Source organism: Betta splendens, chromosome 5 (genome assembly GCF_900634795.4).
Source record: "Betta splendens chromosome 5, fBetSpl5.4, whole genome shotgun sequence".
NCBI lineage: Eukaryota > Metazoa > Chordata > Actinopteri > Anabantiformes > Osphronemidae > Betta > Betta splendens.
Window position 1 is genome coordinate 12,217,427 of NC_040885.2, and position 21,848 is coordinate 12,239,274.

The 21,848-nt window shown below is 46.7% G+C and overlaps 1 protein-coding gene across 2 annotated transcripts in view; it reads right to left on the reverse strand.

Moving 5' to 3' along the window:
* The window catches only part of LOC114855518 (receptor-type tyrosine-protein phosphatase gamma-like), a 77,070-nt gene that overhangs the window by 33,434 nt on the left and 21,788 nt on the right, over positions 1–21,848 (reverse strand). For both annotated transcript variants that reach the window (XM_029150718.3, XM_029150717.3), the window contains exon 3: positions 3,978–4,157. In XM_029150718.3, coding sequence (XP_029006551.1) covers positions 3,978–4,157 — 180 coding nt within the window. The remainder of the gene's footprint in view (positions 1–3,977; positions 4,158–21,848) is intronic.

Here is a 21,848-nt window from a genome sequence, read left to right on the forward strand (position 1 = left end):
ATTGCAGGTAATTAAGTTTTATCAACAGCGCTACTAAACATGATGATTTTTACTTCAGGCATAAAAGCCGTGTCTCACTTTCACGGCCTTGAGTTGCCAAAGTGGGCCGTTATGTCAGTTTTACGTTGTTTATGCAATTTAGCCGACTTTAGTGTGAAACGTGGCCTAAAGATTGTTTGCTCTCACATTCGCAGGCCTTTTGTTTCTGTCCTTATAAACCTATTGTCCAATTTAGCTAAAGGTAAGTAATACTAATATTATTGTTGAAGAAATTAGCGTATCCTGTACGAACATGTGGTGGGTTGTCGATACAGAGGTTTCCGATCAAGGTTTCCCTTTTCCCCAATATTCTCCTGTCTGTAAAAAAAATTCCAGCTTGTGTCAGAGTTTAAGCACCTTCTCGCACTGGAAAATTAGCTTTGCAGACACGTGCCATCAAAAAGCGAGTTGTTCGTATCGAAGCACACAGCTTTGCATTCTGTCTGCCAGAAAAAAAAAAACACCCTCTGAAATGTCTAATTTCAGAGGAGAGAATTATCATTGTTATGAGCTTGATCACCATGTAATTTTGAAACTCTGCTTCCAAAGGGGTTTTTAACACTCATACACTTCTCAAAATTCCCAGCAGACCATGTAATCCTCCTCCTCCTCAAGTCAAAACAGATATTACTGCTAAAATGAGGCTTTCATCAGCTGTGTCATGTTAGGGTGAGTTTAAGCTGTGTTATTTTTTCCATGCCATCTTAAACACCATCATAACAAGACTGAATCGAATCCGCCTGGTGTCCTGGCTGAGGTTAATGTATAATGTACATTTCCCTGCCTTGTCTATTTGACTTCATTAGCCAGATTAGACCCAGTGCTCTGTCAGCTGATCTCACCCTGTTACAAAGGGATTTAGTCAGCCTCTTCAGAGAAGGACAGCCCACTTTTAATCATATCACAAAGCAAACCGAGAGGATGAGCATGTACAAGTAAACACAGACTGTCAGTAAACACAGATGACATGATGAACAAGCTGTGCGGAGGGAATGGATGCAATCAAGGCAACAGACGCAGATCTCAATTTAATGGACAGCAGGAAGAACTGTGAAGAAAACAAGCGTGAGATCCAAACAAGAAGGAGCGAAGAGACGAGGGGATCTGAAGAGAGGGGAATCTGGTACGATGATGAGGGATGAGCCGAGGCCCTGTTGAGAGGCGAGAACGAATCAGCCAGCGGTTTTAGCGTGCCAGTGCTGCCTAAGCCGCTGGCCCACAGTGCGAAGGGAAACGTCTTAGATGTGGGAGATTTTCGAGACTGAAAGCAGCAGGTCAAAATAAAAAAAATGGGCCTGTGCACGGAAGAAAGAACCACATCACATAATCTTAATTGCAAAACTCCTGTAAACACACAAAACATTTACAGAAATGGAAATAAATCCCCACTGCCGTTGTTAAGGCAGTGTAATCCACTGTGCAAAACAAGTAAAGTCAAGGAGAGGGGATGCCGGCTGGCCCTGGGAGTTTCATTAGAAATGCGGCCCTGGGTGTGTTTGAACCCTGCAACAGCAGAGCGGGAATTAGAAGCTAAGCCAAAAAGACCTTGAATCACAGCCTGTGAAAGAAGGGGAGTGTGTGTGAAAGTAAATCCTTGATCAATGCAAATGTCTCTTGGGCCTTCTGATTCCTCATGAATTTGGTGGAGAGTTGTTTGAAATTTTACTGAGAAATGTTTTGTTGAGGAACGCCGCGCGAGCGGCGGCCAATCAGCTAGAACTCAAAGCGGGTCAAGCCACCAGGGAATGATGGGAAATCAATTCCAATGAACTTTTAAGATGTGTTCACTCAGTTTTTAATTAAAATATTGACTTTTAAATAGTGTGAAGGATGTTAAAGCCCCTTTGGGACAAATCAACATGCTGACCTCAGCACCCCCTAGTGGTGGCATGAGAAACAGCGCTGTCAGGCAACGTCTTGCACAGGTACGCGGCACGTCTGACAGATCTGGAAGCAATTTGCTCGTTTCTGACGATTATGAGAAGTAGCATATGCTCATTATTTCTATGTAGGTCCACTGGCCTAGCACTGCAGGACGCCAGCAGAGCGGCAGCCTCACGCACCTGTTACAGCTTACACAAGTAATGTTTCACTTTGTTTCTCCTTTGTGGTGTAAAAATAACAGATAGATAGATAGATAGAAATAAAAATGAAAAGCAATGAGTGGTTAATGGAGTGAACAACAAACCTCTGGTCGCTTCATCAAGACAGACAATGGGCCTAAATATACTCCGTCAGGTCTTTAGTGTCTTAAGGACAGTTCACAGTCTAAAGATTGTGGCGAAGGAATCATGAATATGAGTGGTAACAACTAAATATGAAATATTTTGATGTAGGAAACAAAAGACGTTTCTGAAGGCCAAAAACCGATGTGGAGAACAAAGCAGTGCACTCAGAACATTAGAAGTGTTTTCAGAGGAAGACGAAGGACAGATTCCTGTCAGAAAGGGTGCCGTTAAATAAAATACAGCATAAGGAAATGTTGTTAAGCAACGGCGTGCGCTGCTCCTGAAGCTATTCATGGAGCAAAAGGTGGATCTGTGAAACCGCAGATTACTAGATTAGGTGTTTCAAAGAATGCCCGTCTCTCATGTGGTGAATGCAACAGCTTCATAAAGCAGAGGGAAAAACGCTGCCTTATTTAGGACGCGCTTATTAAAACCATTTTCACAGCAACCATTAGGTGAATTTTCGAAATATGAAGCTGACCTCCTCCAAACAGCCTTGGTCAAATAACAATCGTTGTAATGCGTTTCAATTTTCCGATCTGCATTATTCCCTCTGTACTGTGTGTGCAAAATTACAGCTAGCCGTGTTATTTCCATCTTTGTAAATAAGCAGCCCCAAGCTTCGCTCGGCCACACGAGTGGCCTTGGTTGTCATGGAGGCTAACAACTCTCATTATGATCAAATGCAAAACATGACAGTACCCTGACAGATACAGTGCCAAACGCTGCAGGGATCAGTGGAGGTTAGGGCTCCACACCAATGCACCAAGCTTTGATGACTGAACAGTAACACAGCAGTGGGTTGCGTGTTTGTGTTAGTACCACATTTACAGTATAGATTTAGTATTGATTCAATATTTATAGATGTAGTGTGGTGTAATCATAATCTCATCAGAGTGAAAATTGTTGAAAAACGAAATCCATATGAAAGTTGATCTCCCACAAATGCCAAACCTTCAGATTGAGGCCCTGCTAAACGTTAGCATATACACGCAATACAGGCTTGTTTGGCACCAACCATCAATTCCAAACCAGAATCAGTGTCATGACTACGCCTCCATCTTGTCATTATGGCGGTGGAGCCCTCAAGTGCTTTGCTGTGAGATGCTCACAGCAGTCGCGGTAACATTAGGCCAAGCAAAGCTCCATGTTGATGGAATCGCACACATTTAATGACACTGCTTTTTAGAGCAGACCATAAAAACCATTGTGAGGCGTCGATTAATCACAGAGCATTAAAATGGCTGTTGATCAGTCACTTGTCTCTGTTTTTCATTTAACGGATTTAATGTTCCAAGATGTTAAATTTGCATTATCCTGCAATGCACAGAGGAACCGCATGACACAAGCGTCTCTCTGCCTGTAGGACGTGGCCCGAATCCAGCCTTTTCCCTCCTCTGAAGCCACTTTGCTCAGATGGACTGTTAGCGCTGCAACATCAAGTAACGCCTGATGCTCTGGCTATGAGCTTTTACAGTCGCCACCGGCCTCGAGTCCCTCTTGTTATTCCAGCTGCTAACGCTCTGTGGAGTTCTGCTAACGCCTGCATCCTCGCGCATCTTTGCTCTGATTTTCACTTCCTGTTCCAGCTGTGCTTCCGCCGGTGAAGGGCATGACGCGACGTGTCACCGTCTGCATCGCGAGTGCTGTCGATGGAGCTTCACCACAGACAGAACAAGGTGTGGAGCGCCCAGCGGGTGCCCATCGTACCTGTCTTTCCAGTGTTTTTCATGGTGGTGTGGTTGGACGACTCGGCGTTGAACTTGTCCAGCACCAGCTCCTGGAACTCCTCCGAGATGAGCGCCTGCTCGTCCGCGATGTCCACGGGCGACTGGTTCTTCGCAGCACATTCGGGGAAGGAGGCGGCCCAACCTCGGGGTCCGTGGCTTCCTGCGGGAACACAAGAAACGGCGGCTTATGAAAAATGCACGCCAGTCCCCGGAAATCGTCTTTGTTTAACGACGCCGGTTGGAGCGCACATAAAATTAGAAGCGCTGTGACAATATTACTGCCGCAGCGGCGGCAAAGGCTTGGATGTGAAACGGAAAGATTTGATTTGCTCACATTCCTGCAGCTGCCGCGGCTGGAGGAACATGTAAACACAATGAAAATTCATCATCTGGCAACAGGCAATTTCAGCATTAATTGCCCATAAATGACAACATAGCCAAAGAAGCCACATTCCTCCAGCGCCGCACCTACTGGAACCCGACAACGCTAATGTGGTCTAGTTTAAACAACAAAGCACCATAGGCTGCTCAATTGAAAATGCTCCACTTTAACAATTCATGTGTAGCGTGCTGCAAACTAACTTCCTGTAGAAGAATCCCCATCCACTGTCTGCTCTTTTAATCCTCTATCCCCTACAGTGGTGCTTCTACAAAAGAATAATCCACAACCGACAGGGGTCCCCTTGATCCCTTCTCGGGTACAATGGGCCAATGCAACAACAAAAGCTAAAGGATCAGGGGAACAAGGAAGCATGCATGGATTTTAACCAACAGCACAATATTCATGATCCCACTCCCTGCAGATATAGGGCAACTTTGCTACTGGCTCATGAAAAAGATATGAGAACTCCTCTTTACTAAAACGCCCTGGATCAAGGGTGGCTTTATGTCTTGCTATGTCTAAACACCTTGCAGCCAGAGACACTCCAGCGCTCCAGTCCCTGGAAATGCCATGGTGATTCAGGATTACTCGCAAAGATCTAATGTTTTCCCGCGTTAACCCAGAGAACCACCGTAGACACGCACCTCGGGGTGTGCAGAAGCATTAGCAGGAATAATTTTATTCATCGCTCCAATGAACATGTCTCCATGTTATGAAAATGGTGCACTAAACTGCGTTAACCTCCTGCAAATGTCTGCGATTTGTCCAATGACTTAAATTAAGACCAGTTGTCTTCTGGACAACACCTGCGAGATTATGGACTTTTCACATCTGAATTCAACATAAATGTTGAGCTGCATTTCTAAGTAATGACTGCATTACCAAGCAGGATTAAATTTGTCAGTCATGGCTTTAGACTTAAGACTTATGTATGTCTGTACCAGCACAACTCCAATATTTCAAACCCTGGAAGGGAACCGATTATGAATGCAATCCAAATACTGAAAGGCAAAAAAAGGCCGCTTGCCAATCACAAGTACACAGAGGGGATTTATATAACATAAAGGGGATGTTTACGATATTGAAATCGAACATGTCTGGTTTACAAAAATATCTATGAGGGGAAGGAACACATTAAACAAATTGAAAGATGTGCGAGTTTCTGATTGCTGACAAGTTCGCCACAACCCTGTCATTACAGTGGACGTTGTCTAAATCTGCTCTCCATTAGACAATACCTTCATTAAAGGCTCACCAGCGAGCCGGGCCCAAATGAACGTTTGCTTATTTTTTTATTATTAACTCATAATTAGTATAATCAGCAGTTGCACACAGTTTGCAGCACTAGTGGGTTTTTAAACTGAGAGCAAATCTAAAGAATCTGTGTTAAGACTACGGCTGCAACTGTGACATATGAACACATGAATTCATCAGCCTCTCTGTACATTTCCTAACTAATCACCATTACATGTGTATCACCCCTCCAGGTGGGACACACTCCTGGGTGCCAGTCCACTTACCTATGAAGTAATTCCAACACAAACTGATCTGCTTTTTAAAATGCTACAGATTCAGAACTTCAGAACCAGAGAAGCATCCCCGCTGGCTTCACATCTATACTCTCCCCTCCTCCTGCCTGCGGCTGAAGTAAATGAGCGGACGATGCAAGAAGCAAGTTTACCACTGGGGCTGCTAGCGATGCCGGGAACGGCCTCAGCAGAGGCAAATCCTGAGCTTGACGAATACAACACGACAACAGCGTCAAAGAAAAACTGGGCTTGAAGTGAAGCAGTGAAATGTGAGCGAAAGGAGAGGATGGAAGCGCGAGAGAGACTTTATTAACTATTTATTAACTGTATTTAATTATGATGATATTAACATGTCATACAGACCTGCTCTCAAAATGTTTCCTGAGTTCGTGTGCTTGGCTGCGTGCACACTGTACTTTATCTACTCCAGCCGATAAAGTGGTACACGATGGAGGCAGATGCACAATTGTTATGACTTAGTTCCATCCCATTTATGAGGAGAGAAAAAAGTATATTCTCTTTGGCAGAGCTGTCTGAAGTGCAATGCCTCCAGTTGTTTTGAACATTTACTATTCCCCTAACAGAGAGTGTGCTATGTGGGCTACTAACGATGAAAAAACACTGAAAATTATTCTGGATCTCCATTGGGCAATTTCAACCTCCATTTTCTTGTTTTTCTTCTTTTTTCAATTGAGTGAACAGATGATGCTGAGCTATATAGGGTCTCAAAGAACCTGCACATATGCGCCTGATACAGCGACATACAGAAGCAGCTATACTTGACCTCATCTGTACAACAAAAGGTCCAAAAAACAATAAAAGTCATTCCACAAACATAAAAAATACATGATGCACTGGGCAGGTGACTTTAATCTGAAGAATAATGTTTTGCTAATTTCCCATTGAAGCGCCCGCTACATCCCACTTACTCCTAAAGCGATAATTCTGCCTTTCAAGAACACAAAGGGAGGAGCAGTGCTAAAATCAGATAAGTGAGGGCTGCACAGCAGTCAATTAATCTGTCTCATTGCCATCCATCAGAATGACTATAATCCGAGTGGTTAAGCCTTCCTCATTGAAGCCGCGCCATCTATAAGGCTGAGGTGAACACATTACAAATAGGTATGCGTTTGAAAATGCTGCAAATTGATTTATGTAAAGCGCAACATGTCACGTTGGCGGCTGCACGTGGCTCCAGGAAAACAGCTCACAGATGCCGAGGAGCGGGGTGGTGGTGGTGGGGGTGGGGGGTACTGTACAGTGGGGGCTATCATGTAATCAATGCAGTATAGTGGGGAAAGATGAGCGAGCGGCGCCATTTACAGTTCGCCTTCCAGGATTGTCACGGTTCTCAGGCTTTATCAGCAGCCATTATTGAAGAAAGAACCTCCTCCACCGCAGTCGGGCTCTAGACATCTGACTCTCGATCACCGACGGCATGAATGAAGCGAAATAAAACTGCAATTCAATCTGATTACCGTGCTAGTGGAGCTGCTTCCTGTGGCCATGACAACAAATGCGCTTGTTTAAATTTTGAGGTCAGTTATAGGTTGGAAATATAAAAAGGACTATAAATATCTATAAAACAAGGCACTTGATGGCAAGCTGTTCCCCGGCAAAGCCGCCGCGCTGGCTGACTGTGACGGTAAACAGCAGCTTGCAGATGTGATTGTACGGCTTGGAGAAGAACTGGCGTCCAATCTAAATCACATCCCGAACGGCGAGAGGCAAACAAAGGCAGAACTGCGGCCGCGACGGGCTGCGGGAGAGGAGGACGCGCCAGTATTTTTACATTGTGTTTTAACCTGACGACGAGCCAATGATCTCTCTTGCATCATCTGTGCTCTCAAAGAGACGCACAGAGGTTAGACATGAGATCATCAACACTTGAAAGGTGTAATACAACACAATGCAATAGCGTTGCAACAAATCCTACCTTAGTGGAGTCTGTAATGTTCTATATTTGTTGAGACTGTGAAAGCGAGGTGTTATTACTTTATTTCTAAGGCTTTAGCTTCTTGTGTTCTTACGTTGGGCTGCATTATATAAGGCTGCTGCTGCTTGTTTGTGTTATTTTCTCCTAAACCCCAGTAAAGATGGTCACTTTGGAAACGGCTTCATCACGGGAATCAGAGGCGCGCTCGCACGTCGGGCCGAAAAACCCGCGGAAATCCGATCCGACTCGCCCGGATGAACGGCGCCGACTGATTCATCCGGTCAGCTGTTTACAGTAACGCCTTCCAAACGCAAGAGGTGACGGAAACGTGGCCCGTTCGCGCGGCCTCGTGTCCTTGGAGGATGCTGCGTTCGTGTGTGTGTGCGCCTATATATTAATATTAATATTATGACTGTCAGGTCGCCTCAAATCAATTCAGCAAATGTGGCAGCTGAGCAGAGCCAACGGCCATGAAGTACAAAAAAGAAATAAATAAATAAAGACGCTTCATACGCTGCTTTGAGCAGTTCCAATAGCATTCTGCACTCTCAGTACATGTTGATATTTACAATCAAAAAAGATTATTCACCCAGGTCTCCACTCTTTCGTGTTAGATCTCGGGTGTGAGTTGAGCGAGCGGCGTTTTTTAAAGCCGCCTGTGTGTTAATGTGGGCCCGTTGTGCGGGATGTGTGGCCCCTCTCTGTTATCGGCTCGCTTTAAGTAAAAGAGGCACACGTTTCACTCATTCTGGCACTTTCAGTTCCAGGCATCATCCCATTAACCTTGGGATAAACAGCCTGCGCCTGTGCTGCCATGGTAATGCTGATAGGACGGCGATTGCTTTGTCATTTCCGTTTTGTCCTTCTGCGAGCGAGCGAGCGTCCTCGCCGCACGCGCCCGCCGCCCGCCAGACCTCCCACGGTTGGCACCATCTACGCCCATCATATGCGGGAGCGGCCCCGGCCTCGGAGTGACACCGCCAACAGATACGGCGACGTGGCGGGCGGAGGGTCGCGCCCGCTGTCTGGCTGCAGCACGGCTACGGCGAGCGAGATTAAAGGCACGCACACCTCCCAATCCCTTTAGTGGATGCGGGAGCGTCGGATAACATTTTGAACAACATTCTTGCTGTCAGTTTCAATATGCTGATAACACTCCAGATGGCGGAGACACGCACATTGCTGCACTGGGAAGTATCAAATGTCTGGGTTGGACAACTGATGAGCTCTGGGCTGGTACAATATGGAGACGGGCCAGAACCGTCCACCTCTTTGGTAATCAGTCAGCTGAGGACCGGCTAATGACGGAGCCTCCTGGTCATCAGCCAATAACACAGTGTGGTGTATAGTATATAATGACTGCTTCGCGTCCAATGCTAAAACTATCATTCATTTAAATTAGAATTAAAACACAAATCTGATCCATATTAGAATGTAAACAGTCGTAAACCGTTTAGAACACCCACTGCAGCTTAGAGTCTCAGTTCCTGTATTAACGGCCTGAATGATCATCTGACAATAACATTTGTTCGCCCACTTTAGCTCGTTTTTTTTTTTTTGCCAAGTCCCTAAAGCTCTGCAAATACTTTATATGATAGCGTTACTATATTATAACAACCAATAAACCTGACGTCCGGATCGCAAAAGTACACAACACAAAGAGGGCCCTCTCATTTATCGCACATTTGTCAAGATTAGTAGCTTGTTTGACACCATTATTTAGTCCAAGACGTTTTACATAACCCAAACCCATTAAATGCCTAATCTCCTATTTTTCAAGTTGACACTGGCCGAGCTCCCAGTTTGGACAAACACACACTGGTGGTTTTGATCGCGGACGGCGGCCCGACGTGTCCAGACACCGGCGGCTGTGAATTAGCGCCTCGGCGGCTCTCAGCGCGTCTGCTAACGGCTCCAGCGCGCACCAACGGGTTCAAGTGTTCTCCACGTTCCAGTTCCCTGCGCTTCCTGCTGCAGAACCGCCCCGGGCGTCACGTGGAGGATGTCCGTCGAGAGCTCGGCAGGAACCGCGTGAAAAAAAAAGGCCCGTGAAGACGCACTCGACTGTTCAACAGCGGCGCTAGCGTGTGCGGCGAGCTTCGCGAGGCATCCATTTGCTGTAGATCACCACGTTAGCATGCCAGCATTAAACTAATCATCACAGCTGCTTTCTGGACCAAACTGGCAACCCAACTGGCCGACACACAGGCTAAAATTGTCATCTGTGGAACGGTGCCATTAGGCTTTTTTTTTCTACCTTTTTCCTCCCTTTTTTTTTCCTTGAGATTGAACAATGTTTGTAATTGTGTTCCAACACGAGCTTATTCCAGTCATCTCTGGGGTAAAGTATAATAGCTGAGCTCTGTTGCACAGAACAAGCCGACAGACTTTGTCCCTTCCTCCAACAACACTTAGTTCCGCTGCCTCTTTGTCGTTCAGATCTCTTTACATGCTTCCTGGCAGCTCAGTGACCTAATGGCTGGGATGTGATGAAGGAAAGGGAGAGCGCTCGGAGCGAGCTCACGCACACGCGCACACGCACACGCACACACACACACACACACACACACACACACACACACACACACACACACACACACACACACACACACACACACACACAGCTGAATCAACTGAGAGACGCAGAGAGCAGACTCAGGGTACTGAATGACAACACATTTATTTTCTACGTGTAAAGCGGGGCCTGTGTGTTAGAACGTTCCCGCTGTATAATGGCCAAGAAAAGGCCTCTCGAAGAGAAAAGGAACGGGGGAAAAGACGCGGCGTCCGTCATCAACTTCAGTTTGGAAACGCGGCTGAGGACGTGCAATAATGCATCAGGCTGCACGTAACCACAATCAAAGTGAAGAAAATCAGACTGGCAAAAGTGGGGCAGGCCGTTTTTTGGTGCCTGCGTCTTCAGGGACTAAACGAGGTCACGCTGCCAAATCTACCAAATGTTAGAACACAGTGGAACATGCGACTGAAACCAGTTCAACCAAAGGAAGCCGCGCTTTTTGGATCAGATTTATATATTGTTCTAAGCGAAACATTAACAAGGAGAATTGTTTCTCTTGAGAAGCTTCAAAATGCCCAAAGAAGTCTCACCAAGACAAACACTGTGAGGCAAATCAAAGGATGTTTATAAAAGTGAATCATCAATTGCAACAATTAGTCTTCTATCTCCTGTGCGTGCGTGTGATTCTGTATTCAAAGAGAAATGTACTTTCAAAGGAGTTTCTTGTCAGATTGCTTTACTGGCCCGTCTGCATGAGACGACTCAATTATCAGTGAACCATGAAGGTAAAAACTATAATGCCCTCGGTGGGCGTCAGTGGGCTTCAAAGACAAGCGAGAGGGAATATGCGATGAGGAACGCTTAATAATTTTAACGCAGGAATTATAAAACGAGAAAATAATTGCGGCTGGTTCTGGGCTTTTAAAAGCTTCTTCTGTGATTTTTTTTTCCTCTTCCTGACATTGTCCAACATCCACCACTCAGAGGAGATCTAAAGGAACAAGCACTCAATATATCAGAGCGGCCTGCGAGAACAGGCGACATCTGGGGTCGCCGCGGCAGACGCACAGAGTGATGCATGAATGAGTCTTCAGTTACACTTCACCAAATTAAAGGTGCATTTGTTTGACCTTGTCAGTTCGCTGGTGAACAAAAGGGGAAGAGGCAAGCGATAAAACTAAACATAATCCCTTAATGCGGCGTCACACGCTAAAGCTAAAAATCATAAAAGTTACATTTCATTAGCTAAAACCCAACTATGAGACCAGAGCAGTGTTTTATATGATTATTCGATCTGAACATAGCGATTGTTGTACTTTCAACCATTTTAATATAATAGTTAACATCATCATGTCCTTAAGTTATTTTCTGCCTTCAGATGACGACACTATCAGGCTTTGTGGATTTACTGTAGACAGCGGCTGTGACAAGTGATTAAAGGTCTGGCTGTTGTGAGGGATGGCTGGCAGGGGCTCCAGATAAGAGAACCACTTTTACCCCAAGTGTTCAACAAAAGCCCGAGTGACATAAGAAACCGGGGGGAGCCGATGAATCATGAGATCCAATGGATCATCAATAATCCTCCGCTATCGCCGCCATCCGAATGAAACCCTGCCAGAGTCATTCTGAGGTTGCCGCTTGTGCCGGTCACTAACTGACCTGTGTTACATAAGTTGAAATGGATTTTTTATATAACCGAGCCAGTTACTTTGGAATTTGGTGATGACTGATGCGATAAGACATGTTTCTTAACGGATTCTGTCCCTTCAGTTTAAATTAGAAGCCCGATTTCTCGTCCTCTGGCTTCTTCCCGAGGTGGTCCAAAGTGGTACTTCACTTAGATATTAATCTCCTTTATTAGTCTGGAAGATCTGCACATATCCATCATCTGCAGCTCCGGCCCGGAGCGTGCGAAGCCGGAGCCTCAGCCGCGCGGCGCCGCGCTCCTCTCCGCCTGCTGCAGAGGTTGCAGGCCAAATTAATTTCTTGCACAGTGACAAATTTCAAGCGCAAACAAGCTTCCTGCCACGGCATTAAACGCAGGCTGCCTGGGATTCGGCTCGACTTTTCAAAAGCTTTGCTCTCTTCAAAAAAAAAAGGCTGAACTGATACAAGCGCCTCCAACAAAAGGAATCAGACCCTGGAATATCATCTCAACCGAGGTACCGAAACCGCCCGATATCAAAAAAGACTCCGCTTTTTTCCCCGAGCGTTTTTTCTCAAGCGTTTCGTGACGGTCTAATGGCCAATTAGCAGGACTGGAGTCAAGTGTTCTGAAGACATAAATGGAGGTTAAATGCCTTATGAAGAGCAAAGTTAATAATCACAGCCTAGAATGGGATGAAACCATAACATGGGGAAACGTCGGAACGCCTCCTCACACATTTAGCCAATCTGTTCATGCACAGACGAAAAAGTTTGGCTCTTTGAGCTCCAGTCACTGTCTGCCGTGATGCATTAAAGTGGCAGGCGCCGGCGAGTACACGACCGCCGGCAGGTGATTTCTCTACCTTCATGCCGGCAGCAGCGTCTAGTCTCGTCAGTGCGGCGGCGGCGTTGGGTGTGTGACGCACGGTACAGCAGCAACTCAATCCCAGACTTCACGGGAGCTCCCAAATGCAAATGAAATCAAACACCGACTGAGGCCGTGATGATTTTTCAGATGAATGAACAATTCTTTGAGGACTAATGACTGGATGCGTCAATCATAAATCCGTTTCCAGTGCGGTTTCTTGATATTGGTTACAAACGCGTCTGCAATGAGCGGCTGCCTAATACTGGCTTCAGTGGATTGTTCCCTTCAGTCTGGTCATCAGCAAGTAAAATGTGTTCATTTGAATAAACTGGACAGTCCAGTTCCCTGAGCCCCCGACTCGGCTGTCAGATGGTTAGTGTGGGTTCATTGTTGTACTCCACCATCCTTAAATTGGTGAATTATGCACAACAATGGCTACCAGGTCCCACATTGTTCCCCTATTATAGACACCCTCCAACATCTTTAATGGGAAACATCATCGTTCTCGGCTGCAGCCGGAGTTAAAATTCCAGTCCTGTGTGTTTGTTTTCACTGCTGCGTGCTCGTTGGGTAACATTTCACTGTACTAATACGCTCCGACAGCACATTTAATCAGATTCAAGTTAGTTCCGATTTTGGGTTGCGTAACAGTTCCTCAGAGGCATTATCTTAAGCCAGACATGTTTGATTATGCAATTAGGAGTGTGACCTCATAGCCCCCACTCCACCCAGCCATTCCAGATCTGGTTCTTCACTTCCAGTTTGTGTCTGCACCAGAGGGCGGAGGAGGAGACAGGAAAAATGCAATTTTCTAAAGACCTGCTCCTTATTATTTAGTTACTGAAGGTACTTAATCATGCAGTACATAAGCAAATCAAGCCTGTTCAAATAACATGAGTGCGTGAAAACAGACGATACATCACCTCGTGTCCAAAGATGCTCGGTGTCGAGACGCGGAGTGTCAGACTATACAACCTCTGATTTCAGGTGGCCTTGCTGAGTTCTCAGAAGTAGACATCTGATAAGAATGGCACCACGAGCGTCTCAAAGCCCAAGCTCAATCTTTAATCAGGGGTCATTGTGCTCCACACAGCACTCCCGAACCCATAAAAGCAGGTAGAGGAAGTGCTAAATCATACAGACATTGGGGTCTAATTGGCCAAATATTGTTTTCCCTCGGCGCTATCTGCTTCCATCTTGTGGACTTTCATAGAAACTGTGGCTTCCTGTTCTTGGGTGTTGGCCACTGTATAAGTACAACATCCCCTGGTCTGAAAAAATAATCTCCAGGACCCTGTGTGAAGTAAGCGAAGGACAGAAATACACTGGGTCCCGTGAGGAAGAGCTTCCCCTTCAACATGGCAGGAGGCCAAGACGCCGGCTCAGGTTCGAGAAAGCGCTCTCCCGAAGACGGTCAAACAATAGCGAGCAATCAGTCTGACAGAAGCAGCGCTTTTATCCACACTAAGGACCCGTGTGCCGTTAAAGCATTCCTGACCCCAAACAGCCAACGCGAGCGTCCTCCGGCCACTGGCTTTGGGCGGAACGCTGCGAGCGGAGGAGAAAGGGGCCTCTTTGTGCAGATCCCTGTTTATCGGATCTGCCTCGCAGCGCGGCGGCTGCTCGGCGGCAGCCGGGCACAGGTGACGGGCGACGCAACAGCAGGTGGACAGCTCAAGCAGATGCAGAGTGCAGCGCGTGTCCGTACCGGCGCACAGAGTAATTCTCCCTAATTCTGATATCATCTTTTCAGGGGGGAGGAACCTCAGCGACGAGTCCGAGAGTCGGCGAAAGCAGCTGCTGTGAAGAAACTGAATATACGCATTTATATACAGCACAGTCCTTTAAAAATAATGAAAAAGAATTCTGGCTACTGGTTGAAATACCTACAGCAGTTTCATCTCCTGGTTATTGATTTTATCTGTTCTCTGTGATAATGAAAAAAACCTGTCTGCTGCAATATTGCTGATCTAATATTAACAAGTGAACTGGTTTACTGTTTCCAGTCCACTGTTATTCTTCGCAATGTTGATCTACCAAATTTTGATGAGCGAGCAGCAGAGATGAGACAATTCACACATCTCACCCCCGATGCTGGAGTCTGTGCTGCAAACCACTAAACCCCCAGATCTGCTGTAGATGGAATCAACCCGTTTTACTTATTGACTTATTTTAGTTTGGCAATAAAAGATCTGTCAGCTCCAGTTTGATAATATACTGTAGGAACACATTTGGCTCCAAGTGACCCATATGTTTGCTCTCATATTGACAAAGAACTGCAGAATTATTACGTGTAATCGTTTTAATTACATTTGGGCATGTGTTAAACAGTAGCAGAAGCAAGTGTGTGTGTTGGAACATTCAAGATCCAAACGAATCACTTGCTTTTATTTAATTTGAGATTTAAGTTCTGTTTCATTGTGTAGTAAAGTAGCCAAAAAAAACAACAAACAGTTAAAACAATGACTGTGTTTTTAATTAGTGTGAAACTAAATAACACAAGGAGGCAACACAAACTTGGTTGACAGTTTGATGAAGCTGGCTCAGTGCGCTGGTCGTGTTATTTAATCTGATCGGTGTCTGAATTCGTGAAAACTAGACCATGTGAACATTTGTAATGGAAAAAAAACTGGGTTTTAAGGAGACAAATTTGTTCATTATTTTTGTGCATTCACCGTGTCACAAAACGAGGTCTACACAAATAAGCCGAACGTCACCAGAAGTACACAAAGCTTACGGCAAAGATTAATTTATGTACATGTAATAAAACGACTAAAATGCAGCAGGGAAGAACTGACCAGTAATTGGATTTGGGACAAATACAAACTGCCTAAATGGTATTTGATGCACGGCTCGTGGAGAACTGCATTAGAGGGGTGATTACATTTTTATTATACGCCTTTATGGCAACAGCCAGAACAGTAAATCAATCACAATAAAAACCAGCTCTTTTACAGCCCAATCTGAATAACTGCCCTACTTCAAAAGAAATGTCATTTGGTTAGAGAAGGACGGCGGCGATAAAGAACGGCCCGTGACTGATGGGCCCCGTGGAACCTTTGGCGCGCGCTCCTGCCCACGGGGGCGCGCGCCGGCACCGGTCAGTCCAAGGAAGCCGTCAACAGGCGCGCGGCCAGCGACCCGCGGGCCACAGCAGAGGCCTCCTCTCCAGAGCCGCACACGCGGCGCTGATTAGTGACACTACATTACGCCGCTCGGTCCGAGGGCGAGCGCTTCGTCACCGCTAACTGTTGCGCGCGCACGCACCGACCTCCGCCGCCGGCGCCCCCGCGCCGCGAGTCGTGATGGACGTTCTAATACGGGAAATTGCAGATCGTATTAAAATTACCTTCGGAATTATCTTAAGGGATAATTAGGGAGTATTTCAATAGTCATTTAAAGCAGGAGCGGGTGAGAAACGACAACGCGTCGGGACTTCGATATTATAATCACTGTTTTTTTTCTAATCGAATCAATCGAGCCCCACAGCTGTGCATCACCACGCACACGCACGCACGCACACACACACACACACACCTCATCTTTTTCCATCTATTCCTATTGTTACGCTTCTTTTCATTCTCCTTATCTCACTGTAGGCGCTCACCTCTTTGTGAACTGTCATACCCTCAAATTCCATTTATGTAGTTTCATCCATTAGTATAATTATCTCTCCTTTGGCTCGAAGAACTTCCAATAAGCTATGAATTCAGCATCTGACTAAGGCTTATGAAACCATTATCTCAACCCACTTAGTGAGAGTCCAGAACTTTTATTAAGATAGTTTTTTTCTCTGATTTTGTTAAAGTACCTTGCAGTATGTGCTGCCCTGTCGACAGACATGCAAACTGTGAGGCTCACATCCTTTTACATTTACCACAGTCAGCATCTTCTTCTGTAAATCACCATCCCATCATTTACTAATTAGCACTAAACACTGATGGGAATGTCATTAGTATGTAGGTCATTATCATTAGGTCAACCGTTAATGGTTCAACCAAAGTTATTACAAATCCTCACGATAAGCCTCCCGCTGACTTCTGGGAGCTCCCGGTCATTACTGGAAGATCGTGTGCCAGTCCAACCAGAGGATGTGCGCCAGTCAAAGCTTTGTAATCAGTCCAACAGATGTCACGATATTTCACCGCCATTCAAATCGGCGGGACGACGCGCGCCGCGGTCCCCCGGCCCACGCCTCCAGCGCGACTAAAAATGGCAAACGCATTCCAAAGATTACAGTTCCATATAGTGTCATTATTCTCACATTAAGCAGCTGGCCATCAGATAGGGAGGGCGAAAGGAACAACGGCAGCAGCCAGCCAGAGGGCATTCATCCCTGGGACTGAGACGCGGTGGCAGGATGATGAGTTGACTGTGGGTCACTGCGGAGCGATAAAGCAGCACGGGCATAAAGAGACGGGCAGGCGCCGCCTCCCGGGGGACAGGGGTTGTGAGACACGGAGAAGCCTCTCACTTACCTGCCTGTCATGGCATAGGGTGACCCCCCGGTATGAGGTCGCCGCTAAGCAGACCATTATCTACAGGCAGCAGGTGGAGGTGAGAGACCTCCACCCACGCGCTGCCCCCCGAGCCCCGATGCGCTCTGCAGGCGTGCGCTCATTTAAGGCGCGTTGTCCCACATGTTCTAATCGCCCAGAACAGGAAGAAGGCGCTTACCTTCATGTCAAATGGCTGCAGACGGAGTGTGCGAATGCGACGCGACGCAACCTCAGATTCTCATCCGTCGCCGCGAAAGCACAGCTCAGCCCGGCGAGAACGTGTGCACGAGCTGCCTGGGACTGATGCAGATCCATGTACTGCCCTGACACCGTAATGATCCGCCAAAGGCTCAGTGGGACGAGCTGAGCAGCGACAACAACGCCGGAAAAAGACACGACAAATGGCGCCGCGCGCGCTTTTTCCTACAGTGACACGGCCGCGCCCGACGCAGGCCTCGCGTCCGGGTTCATTAACGGTACAGCGCAGCCGGCGCTCGGATGACGGGGACCGCATAGCAAAGATCACAGGGTCTCCGCGTTTAATAAGCACCTTCCTCTTTGTCGCGTGAACTCCCCCGAAGGGATCACAGCTCAACACAACAAAGCCTGAGCCAATCCAGCCATTAGTGCGGGATACGACGGCACGCGGCTGAAACAGGCAGCGGGGGGGCCATCTTAGCGTGACCCTCTTGGCTCAGGTACGCGTCTGCTTCAGCCAAACAATTTTCCGGTTTCGCACCCGTGCACTCCGACCCGAACCGAGCGGGCCTGTGTTTATTTACTGGTAAATGATGAATTAGCTGCAGGGGGATGCGTCTGCAGGCGCGGGCTTAGTCGCAGGGCTTCACTGTCGCAGCTTAAGACTGTGTCTGCGCGGCTACGAGCGCCGGTCAGGAGACGGGGGGAACCGACGGCGCGCTCGGGTCTCGGTTACACCCCCGAAAACCACAAACTAGGCCACGGAACCGCACGCTAGCGCGTGGCCACGTGCGCAGAGGAGCGTTGAGCCAAGCAGCAAGCAGCCATTTTAAATCCAGTCCTAATCCAGTGAGCCCTCCCCTCCTCACTACCCACATATCTGTTCTATTTGTGTGGACACTATGTGGGCAGTATTTAAAAAAAAAGCTTTGAAGATTTGATAAATAATGGTGAATACCTGTTAAAATAGGTTCCCTCATTCTCTAATTGAGGCTGGTGTAGTTTCACAGGAGGCACAGGAATAGGAGCCCGTCTTCCCCCGGCTCCCGGTTTCACACCTTTCCTCTGTTTTGCTCCCAAACACACGCGGACTAGGAGGCAAAGTCTGCCTCAGTGTAAGTGACAATTAAATGAAAAGAAGATGTGAGCTTGGAGATGTTTTTAAGCAGCTAATGGCTGAAATAGCAAAAAAAACTAATGTGTGGATGAAGGATTGACTAAGTGCTCTTTTACCCTCTGTTTTTCTCTGCCACTTGAGACTAAAAGGGAAGCACTGCAGAAAACCTGTCTATTTATATATTTTTTTCTGAACACTCGGCACATTAGCAATATTTGTGCTCGATTTGCAGTTAATGAAAAGGTCCAAATATAAACGCCGCCGTCGGCGGCCGGACGGCGTGTCATTTTTGGATGAAAGGGAAAACGTGCGCGGCCTGGTCAATCACAGACCCCGGGATGCAAACTGCATAATGCTTCTACCCCAATAACTTCATGATCCATCTCCATTATTTATTACCCCTTGCAGGTATATGAGCTCCCACCTAAATGAGTCATGAGGAAGACAAAGGATGACAGGCCTGACTGATCTTTCTACCTGCTACTGTGCGAACGCGATCGCTCTTAAAATAAACATCTTTGAGTTTACAGACACAGAAGGGTGCGGGTTGTTTTTCACATTTCGAGGCGGCTTTAAAGACCTGGTGTTTACCTAGTCATAAAAATCAAATCCATACATTTTGATTACAAAGATGTGGTGTTTTTTTTTTCTCCCACCCACCCACAGGCATTATTAGCCCACAGAATATCATCCCTGAACCACTCTGAGGTATTGCTCTCTCCAGGCTCTGCCCAGACCCTCAGCAACCATTACTCTTAGATGTTGTAGTTGTTCTGCAAGCTAAGCAGGGGGAACAATGGCCATGTGTTTACACAGCAAGTGTCCCTATAATTTAGAACGTAGGGAGAAATCAATAGTTAGCAGTGTAATTCAGTAGATTAGAGATAGTAGCACAGAGTAAACGTCCTAACAAGCCGGCGTTCGCGGTGATCAAGTGCCGCTGCACTAAATGCCATCTATTGTTTCTGCAGAGTTACTGCTCAGTGGTTTGAAGTTTCATTCCTGCTCACATGCCTTGCAGCACATAAACATACGACCATAAATCAGGCATTGTTTTAGCACCCGAGTCCTCCCACATTGTGCCATTATGCCACTATTACGGCCTTGCCCTCCGCCGTCGACGCCCTGCTTCCGCGGGGATATGTACTCATTACAAAGTAAGTCATCATGATTATGAGTTTAAAAATTTGCTGAGCTGCTAGCTCGCTCATTCTAGCTCATCAGCATAACCACATTAGAGAGAAAACCTGTGGGCTGGCAATCTCACACTTCCGCAATATTGCAGTCCCAGCAGGTTGGGCATGTCCACATCCATTATGTTGGACCAGAGCCACCAAGTAGGCCTAATACGCTGCCACGGGGCGGACAAACAACACGCGACACCTGAAATTTAATTAATTAGCTTTACACCTCTCAGTCCAACACATCAATCTGCCCTAAACAGGGAAAATAGAATATTTGGCTGCATGCACGCTAGCTGCCACACACCCAGAGAACATACTGTTCAAACAATCAGTCCAACAAAAACTCATACTGATGCAGTATTAGCTCAAGGCGCAGGAATGCCTCATTTATTTCCATCCTTAATATATTTACCTCATCTACAGAAAGGAAACAGATTGTCAGAGGCAGTGGGAAGTAAGATGATTTGGAGCTCAATTGTGCTAAATTGGTTGCTGCCAGAATGATACATCATGGAGAATTAAGATGCCTCTCCCCCAGCACAGAACTTCGGCAGCCATATTGGCACATCTGTCAAGGGCCCACCCCTGACAAAGACAAATGGACCAATTCTGGCACAAGAAGGCTGATCCAAACTGCTAGCAATAACCAAGATGAATAATGAGGCGGCTTGTGCCCTAGCAAAATTCATTTTTAATAATTAGTGTTCCTGCACCTCTCATTTTCTCTGAAAATGAGTGCAGGTACAACTACAGGTCCATCAACAAGCATAGAGGGATACAGATGATGTTGTGTTAAGCTCCTCTCATCACGCAGAACGCCTCAGACTATAAATGCAGGGTGCAGGACGGATGAGTCTCCCCGGTCTTCTCAGGAAGAGCAAATTAATCAGCGCTGTGGCTACAGCAGGGATTAGACTAATGTTGCATGACGAGTATGACACAGTTCAAAAGGTCCCCGGGTTTTAAAACAAATGTAAATCACGCCTGTTGTCACGGGCACCTCCACGGGAGCGCACACGCCGGTGCCCCAGACAGGTACAGGTGAGCGGGGCGCAATGTCTCGCGTGTCACCAAGCTGCAGACTCCTGGACAGGTGACAAGTGTCAGCGGGGAATGACACCTGTTAAAGATGCCACCGTTGTGCGAGCGAACACACACACACACACACACACACACACAACGGGGAGGTGTTGTGGCGCGCGTTACCCGCCCTCAGCGGGCGAGGCTCTAACTAGGTCACCGGGCGGATGGCGGGGTTTAATGAAACCTCCGTAAGTTTAGTTTAAGGGAAAATCATTAATCAATAATCACCTTGAAAGGCCTGATTAGAGCGCGTTGAGCAGGTGGGGCTGTGTCACAGGAACGGATGTGGTTGTCACGCAATCACACGACGCCAGTTATTATGAAGCTCACGTTAGGACACACGTAGATGGTTCACCTTGATAATGCAAATGTACTGCAAACGCCGGTGCAGCCACATCCAAGGGTGACATCACATCATAATAGTGTATTCCAGGAGACGCTCAGATGTCAACAACTCCGACCTAATGGTGATTCGGACGTCAGGATTGTGCTGCACGCAGTAGCTCATGATACAAAACTAATCCCACGACGGCTGTAATATCTATCAATTCATTGTCTCAAAGCAATAAAAGAAAAGCCTCAGTATTTCCTGTACAGTGAATATGCTCCCATCAATGGGAACATGGGAAGATATCTGGAGCTGTTATAAAACATTACCTCCATCTGCCTTATCTTGAAAAAAAAAAAGCATGTTTTTATCTCCATCCCCGAGGAGCACATCCACGGATCCCTGGATCCAGTGCCCCATTCTTTTGCTTTACTTTAAAGTCAAGTGCTTTTCATACAGGGAAGTCTACCGGGAGCAATCCCCTCCCGAATCGTTTCCTCAAGGAAGCGGAGCTCCTGTCGGGCGCCATGACAACATGGCATTGCTCTTTTCCCTCTAGCCT